The following is a 7,698-nucleotide window of genomic DNA, read 5'->3' as shown; positions in this document are numbered from 1 at the left end:
ACTATAAACGGATAAAAAGTATGACGTGTGATGTTCTTTAATAAATAAAAAAATTAATTTTTGCTGTTGTATAATAGGAATAAAGCACTTGGGGACATAACTCACTTCACCGAATTAACACTAAACAGTTTTTTCCCTGTTACTGTGTCTTTATGTGTGTGTGTGTGTGTGCTCTCCAGTGCAGCATTGATGAACAGTAGAGAGATGTGAAAGGATGTTAGAAGATGTCCAGTGGTCATTCTGTTGTAGTAGAAAAACAGATCAATGGCTCAACTTCACACAGAGAGCCACACTTGTCAAGGCCACACACACACACACACACACACACACACACACACCAAATAAGCAGACATGACCCAGAGGCTTAATCTGATTCGCTGTCCTGTGCTCACTCCATTACAATTGAGGATGAGATTAAGGAATCTGAAGGACAGTGATGCAGGCCAGACACAGGAAGTCCAGACCTCTGCACTGTGTCACTGTGTCGAGAGGTGAAAGAGCAACTTCCTGTAAGCCAAGAAATAACACAACACAGTGTTTATATAAGAGCACACCCATGCTATATTTAAATTAGAGGACATTCGAGTGTATTATTGGGGATTAGATGCTATTGGAGGTTTTTAAAGGTCAGTAGACGCTATTTAAGGACATTCATGGTCAATAGATGTCATTAGAGGTCACTAGAAATTAGTAAAGGTTATTATTGGTGATTAGAGATTATTAAAGGACAAGGACATTTGTTGTCATTAGTGGTCAAAAGACACGATCAGAGGTCACGTGGTTATTAGTAATCATTTGGGGTCACTAGAAGTTGTTAGAGGTTATTATAGGTCACCAGAGGTTAATAGAACTTATTAGATTGTATTGGATCTCATTAGAGGTCTTTATTGAACACTAGACATCATTAGTGGTCACTAGAGGTCATTAGTGGTCACTATAGGTTATTAGTGGTCACTAGATGTCATTAGTGGTCACTAGAGGTTATTAGTGCTCACTAGAGGTCATTAGAGGTCACTAGAGGTCATTAGTGGTCACTGGATGTTATTAGAGGTCACTAGAGGTCATTAGTGGTCACTAGATGTCATTAGTGGTCACTAGAGGTTATTAGTGGTCACTAGAGGTCATTAGAGGTCACTAGAGGTCATTAGTGGTTACTAGATGTCACTAGAGGTTATTAGTGGTCACTAGAGGTCATTAGTGGTCACTAGATGTCATTAATGGTCACTAGAGGTTATTAGTGCTCACTAGAGGTCATTAGAGGTCACTAGAGGTCATTAGTGGTCACTAGATGTCATTAGAGGTCACTAGATGTTATTAGAGGTCACTAGAGGTCATTAGTGGTCACTAGATGTCATTAGTGGTCACTAGAGGTTATTAGTGGTCACTAGAGGTCATTAGTGGTCACTAGATGTCACTAGAGGTTATTAGTGGTCACTAGATGTCATTAGTGGTCAATAGATGTCATTAGAGGTCACTAGAGGTTATTAGTGGTCACTAGATGTCATCAGAGGTCACTAAGTCAAAGTAATAATCAAGGTCAAAGTCGTTTTTTGTCATGTGTACAGTACTGTGTACAAAGTACAATGAAAAACTTTCTTGAATGCTGTTCCACAGACAGAAAAGACAGGAAAACAATAAATAGATCACTGCTATGTACACAAGTGTACATGTGTGCAGTAAATACAAAAATGTACAAGAATTATAAAAACTAATAATTGCTTGACAATAAGACAATAAGTGACAATGCAATAAGGCATAAAGTGACAAGTTGCAAAGTGACATTGCTGCTATTATAAAGTGGCCAGTGTCATTATTGTTATTACACATCAATGTGTGCTGAACAGTCTAACGGCATTGGGGTAGAAACTATTCCTGAATTGCGTAGTGCATGTTCGAATAGTCCTGAACCGTTTGCCTCAACTGCTGATAGCTTTGTGCCGATGATTTTCTGAGCTGTTTTAAAAATCTTTTGTAGTGCTTTCCTTTCCAGTATGAAGCAGCTGCCATACCAAGATACAATACACCCAGTAAGGACAGACTCCACTGGACTTCTGTAAAAAGTGGTGAGGACTGTAGTTTACATCCTGGCTTTCTTCAGATGCCTGAGGAAATAGAGTTGCTGAGCCTTTTTGATGATGGATACTGTGTGCTCTGTCCAAATTAGTCATTACTCACTAGAGGTCATTAGTGGTCATTGAAGGTCATTAGTGGTAACTAGATGTCATTAGAGGTCATTGGAGCTTATTAGTGGTCACTGGAGGTCATTAGTGGTCACTAGATGTCATTAGTGGTCACTAGAGGTTATTAGTGGTCACTAGAGGTCATTAGAGGTCACTAGAGGTCATTAGTGGTTACTAGATGTCACTAGAGGTTATTAGTGGTCACTAGAGGTCATTAGTGGTCACTAGATGTCATTAATGGTCACTAGAGGTTATTAGTGCTCACTAGAGGTCATTAGAGGTCACTAGAGGTCATTAGTGGTCACTAGATGTTATTAGAGGTCACTAGATGTTATTAGAGGTCACTAGAGGTCATTAGTGGTCACTAGATGTCATTAGTGGTCACTAGAGGTTATTAGTGGTCACTAGAGGTCATTAGTGGTCACTAGATGTCACTAGAGGTTATTAGTGGTCACTAGATGTCATTAGTGGTCAATAGATGTCATTAGAGGTCACTAGAGGTTATTAGTGGTCACTAGATGTCATCAGAGGTCACTAAGTCAAAGTAATAATCAAGGTCAAAGTCGTTTTTTGTCATGTGTACAGTACTGTGTCATGTACATTAGAGGTCATTGGAGCTTAATAGTAGTCACTGGAGGTCATTAGAGGTCATTGGAGGTTATTAGCGGTAATTAGATGACATTAGAGTCCTTAGTGAACATTAGAGGCCATTAGTGGTCACTACATATTAAATGTCATTGGAAGTTATTAGAAGTCACTAAGTGTCAGTAGCGATCGATAATGGTCTTAGTCTTCTGTATGTTACCGTTCCAGACAGTCGTGCACATAGTCGAGTGTGTGTTCCTGCTACAGACAGTGTAACGGGTAGAAACGGAACACTGGAGCAACTTCCTCTTTACTTCTTTTCATTTATTGAGCTCGGGCACTCTGAATATCTCTGGCCATGTCTGTGTGCATCTGTCTCTCTCTTCTGTGTCTCTCTCTCTCTTTTGCATCTGTTTCTCTCTCTCTCCTGCATCTGTCTCTCTCTTCTGCATCGGTCTCTCTCTCTCTTCTGTATCTCTCTCTTCTGCATCTGTCTCTCTCTCTTCTGTATCTCTCTCTCTTCTGCATCTGTCTCTCTCTTCTGCATCTGTCTCTCTCTCTTCTGTATCTGTCTCTCTCTTCTGCATCTGTCTTTCTCTCTTCTGTATCTGTCTCTCTCTCTCTTCTGCATCTGTCTCTCTCTTCTGAATCTGTCTCTCTCTCTTCTGAATCTGTCTCTCTCTCTTCTGTATCTGTCTTTCTCTTCTGTGTCTGTCTTTCTCTTCTGCATCTGTCTCTCTCTTCTGTATCTGTCTCTCTCTTCTGTATCTGTCTCTCTCTTCTGCATCTGTCTCTCTCTCTTCTGCATCTGTCTCTCTCTTCTGTATCTGTCTTTCTCTCTTCTGTATCTGTCTTTCTCTCTTCTGAATCTGTCTCTCTCTTCTGTGTCTGTCTTTCTCTTCTGCATCTGTTTCTCTCTCTCTTCTGCATCTGTCTCTCTCTTCTGCATCTGTCTCTCTCTTCTGTGTCTGTCTTTCTCTTCTGCATCTGTCTCTCTCTTCTGCATCTGTCTCTCTCTTCTGTATCTGGCTTTCTCTTCTGTGTCTGTCTTTCTCTTCTGAATCTGTCTCTCTCTTCTGTGTCTGTCTTTCTCTTCTGAATCTGTCTCTCTCTCTTCTGTATCTGTCTCTCTCTCTTCTGTGTCTGTCTTTCTCTTCTGCATCTGTCTCTCTCTTCTGTATCTGTCTTTCTCTTCTGCATCTGTCTCTCTCTTCTGTATCTGTCTTTCTCTTCTGCATCTGTCTCTCTCTTCTGTATCTGTCTTTCTCTTCTGTATCTGTCTTGTTCTCCTCTCTCTGATCATTTTTGCCTCCCTGTAAACACCAGCTTTGTTCTCAGTTTAAACATGGAGCTTTTCCTCTACATTGCCTATTACCATCTCATCACCCCTTTCAGTAGACATTTGGCTGGCCGGTGTGTGTGTGTGTGTGTGTGTGTGTGTGTGTGTGTTTGGGGGTAAACGTAGGGGAGCTGAGGCTCCCTCACTGGCGTGGTAGTGTGTTTTGGGTTTGGCAGGCAGTTGTGCCACAGTGCCAAAGCTGCCAGTTTCAATTTCTGTTCTCTGGCTGCTACAGATGCCAAAACCTTCAATACACCAATGCACACCACCTAACACACACCACATAACACACACCACATAACACACATAACGCAACACACACCACATAACACACACCACATAACACACACCACCTAACACACACACCACGTAACACACACCACGTAACACAAACCACCTAACACACCATGTAACACACCACCTAACACACACCACCTAACACACACCACATAACACACACCACGTAACACACACCACCTAACACACACACCACGTAACACATACCACCTAACACACACACCACCTAACACACACCACATAACACACATAACGCAACACACATAACGCAACACACACCACGTAACACACACCACGTAACACACACCACCTAACACACCATGTAACACACCACCTAACACACACCACCTAACACACACCACCTAACACACCATGTAACACACCACCTAACACACACCACCTAACACACACCACATAACACACACCACGTAACACACACATCACGTAACACACACCACCTAACACACCATGTAACACACCACCTAACACACACCACCTAACACACACCACATAACACACACCACGTAACACACACCACCTAACACACACATCACGTAACACACACCACCTAACACACACACCACGTAACACACACCACATAACACACACCACGTAACACACAACGCCCAACACACACCATGTAACACACACCACCTAACACACACCACGTAACAGACACCACCTAACACAAAACACCTAACACACACCACGTAACACACACCACCTAACAAACACCACATAAAACATACCACCTAACACACACACCACGTAACACACACCACCTAACAAACACCACATAACAAACACCATGTAACACACCACGTAACACACACCACCAAATACATACACCACGTAACACACACCACCTAACACACAACACCTAACACACGACGCCCAACACACACCACCTAACACACACCACATAACACACACCACCTAACACATACCACATAAAACACACCACGTAACACCTACCACATAATACACACCACCTAACAAACACCACATAACACACACCACGTAACAAACACCATGTAACACACTACCTAACACACACCACCTAACCCATATCACCTAACACACCCCACATAAGACACACCACGTAAAACATACCACCTAACACACACTACGCAATTGTAAAGTGACTATAAATATCTGGAATTCAGAAAATATGTCAAATCTTATGCAGTGCAATGTTTTAAGGCAGTATTTGCTCAGATATCTGGTTTTATATCATGAAAAATAAATAAAAAAATTAATGAAAATTTTTTTAAACAGCATAGAAGTTTCTCCAGAAAAAAATTGGGACAGAGTTCAGTCCAGATCTGAGCAGTTACAGGTTAAAGGTTGAGGGTTAAAGGTTCTGTAGTAGTCATGGGATTCAAATTTAATTGACAACAATAAAAACTAAATCTGAAAAAATAATAATAATCTGATTTATGGATTGATTTACACCCACAGAGTGAATATTTTTCTTGTCCTCCACCCACATAAACACCCGTCTGACTCCAGCTGAAACATATCCAACAGCCGGAGGACGGATGATGAATAAGTCATGATCAGACCCCAACACACACACACACACACACATACACACACACACTTCTCCTCCGTCTCACTGAGTTACTCAAACACATACATCTACAGCAGCACCTCAACTGCATCTCCGCTTACCCTGAAAGAAGGAGCGAGTGTGTTATCTGGGGGTTTTTCTATCCTTGTCATCTTCTGTCTCGGTAACGCACTATAAAATGTGTCAGAACAGCTGTACGGTGAGAGATAGCATCTTGTTAAATCCAATAGAAAAAATACAATGCTCCGTCTATCCTCCCCATCTCACATTCTCCTGACTATCGGTGTAAAGAATAAATGAATAAACCCTCATTTTTCTGTACACAAATGCTTGCTCTTGTCAGGTGGAGAGGAGAAGGACGAACACTCTGGAAGCCAAACAGCAGCAAAATCCCATTCCAGTACCATTCCAGTGATATTCCTGTGCCTTTCCAGCACCTTTCCAATGACATTCCAAAGCTATTCCAAAGCCATTCCAATGCCATTCCAGTGCCATTCCAATGCCATTCCAGTGCCATTCCAATGTCATTTCAGTGCCATTCCAATGCCGTTCCAGTGCCATTCCAATGCCGTTCCAGTGCCATTCCAATGCCGTTCCAGTGCCATTCCAATGCCATTCCAGTGCCATTCCAATGTCGTTCCAGTGCCATTCCAATGTCATTCCAATGTCATTCCAGTGCCATTCCAACGTCATTCCCATGTCATTCTAATGCTATTCCTGTGCCATTCCAATGCCATTTCAGTGCCATTGCACCAGCAATCCCATGCCACTCCAATGCCATTCCAATGTTACTCCAGTGCCATTCCAGTGCCATTCCAATGGTATTCCAGGACCATTCCAGTGCAATTCCAGTGCTATTCCAATGTCATTCCAGTGCCATTCCAGTGCCATTCCCATGCCATTCCAGTGGAATTCCAATGCCATTTCAGTGCCATTCCAGAACCACTTCCATGCCACTCCAAGGCCATTCCAATGTTACTCCAGTACCATTACAAAGCCCTTCCTGTGCTATTCCAGTATCATTCCAGCAACACTCTAGTGCCATTCCCATGCCATTCCAGCACCATTCCAGTGCCATTCTAACACCATACCAATGTCACTCCAGCACAGAGTATAATAACACTAATTCCGTTTTAGGTTAAATGGATGTAATAATACACGAGCAGGAAGCAGTCAATAGGTCAGATTGTCCTCTGGTAGCACCGTCACAGCCACTTAGACAGATCACGGGGTCACCTGATGGAGTCAGTTCTCTTCATAAGAGCTTCAGGAGTATTGAGTCATAATCATAATGTGGATCCAACTTTGTGAATCGTTCAAGTGTGTAATTGTACTTTGTAACTATAGGTACTTTATTTGAGTATCATTTAAGTTAAATACTTGTAATCATACTGAATTACATTTCCAAGAAAAAACAAACATGTTTTTTACTTCTTACATTTGTATATCTACACCTCTAAAGCACTCATTACAAATCTTGAAGGTTTCTTCTTCTCTCATCCAGTCACTGACTGTACGCTCCTCTTCATTCACATGGGCTCAGTAGCTAATGTAACTGGCTAGGCAGCAGGTCAGAATCCAGCAGAGAATGAATGATATATTTACTTTAAAACAAAAAAACATTTTCTAACAGTTTCACAAATGTAATAAAGGTTATTTTCACACGAAACCCTGACATTCCATTTCACCAGTTAAAAGCATTTACGTTTTACTTTTAAATACTG

The 7,698-nt window shown here is 41.7% G+C and overlaps 1 protein-coding gene across 2 annotated transcripts; it reads right to left on the bottom strand.

Moving 5' to 3' along the window:
* Positions 1-2,748: 2,748 nt before the first annotated feature.
* LOC128617182 (trichohyalin-like) lies at positions 2,749-5,438 on the bottom strand. 2 transcript variants are annotated; one of them, XM_053640234.1, is made up of 2 exons: positions 4,712-5,438; positions 2,749-4,611 (listed from the first exon to the last, which is right to left on the bottom strand). In XM_053640234.1, the coding sequence occupies exon 2, from the start codon at positions 4,066-4,068 to the stop codon at positions 3,076-3,078; it is 993 nt and encodes a 330-aa protein (XP_053496209.1). In that variant the 5' UTR covers positions 4,069-4,611; positions 4,712-5,438; the 3' UTR covers positions 2,749-3,075. The 2 variants fall into 2 exon arrangements, with proteins under 2 accessions (XP_053496209.1, XP_053496201.1); XM_053640226.1 differs by having other exon boundaries at positions 2,749-4,711; positions 4,802-5,438.
* Between the last annotated feature and the right edge of the window lie 2,260 nt (positions 5,439-7,698).

The sequence above is a fragment of the Ictalurus furcatus genome, chromosome 2, assembly GCF_023375685.1.
Source record: "Ictalurus furcatus strain D&B chromosome 2, Billie_1.0, whole genome shotgun sequence".
NCBI classification, from domain to species: domain Eukaryota; kingdom Metazoa; phylum Chordata; class Actinopteri; order Siluriformes; family Ictaluridae; genus Ictalurus; species Ictalurus furcatus.
This window is presented reverse-complemented; position numbering and strand designations above follow the sequence as displayed.

What these genes read in the sequence shown, in the direction of transcription:
- LOC128617182 (XM_053640234.1), bottom strand. Translation starts at nt 4,068, where the DNA reads ATGATCAGAGAGAGGAGAACAAGACAGATACAGAAGAGAAAGACAGAT.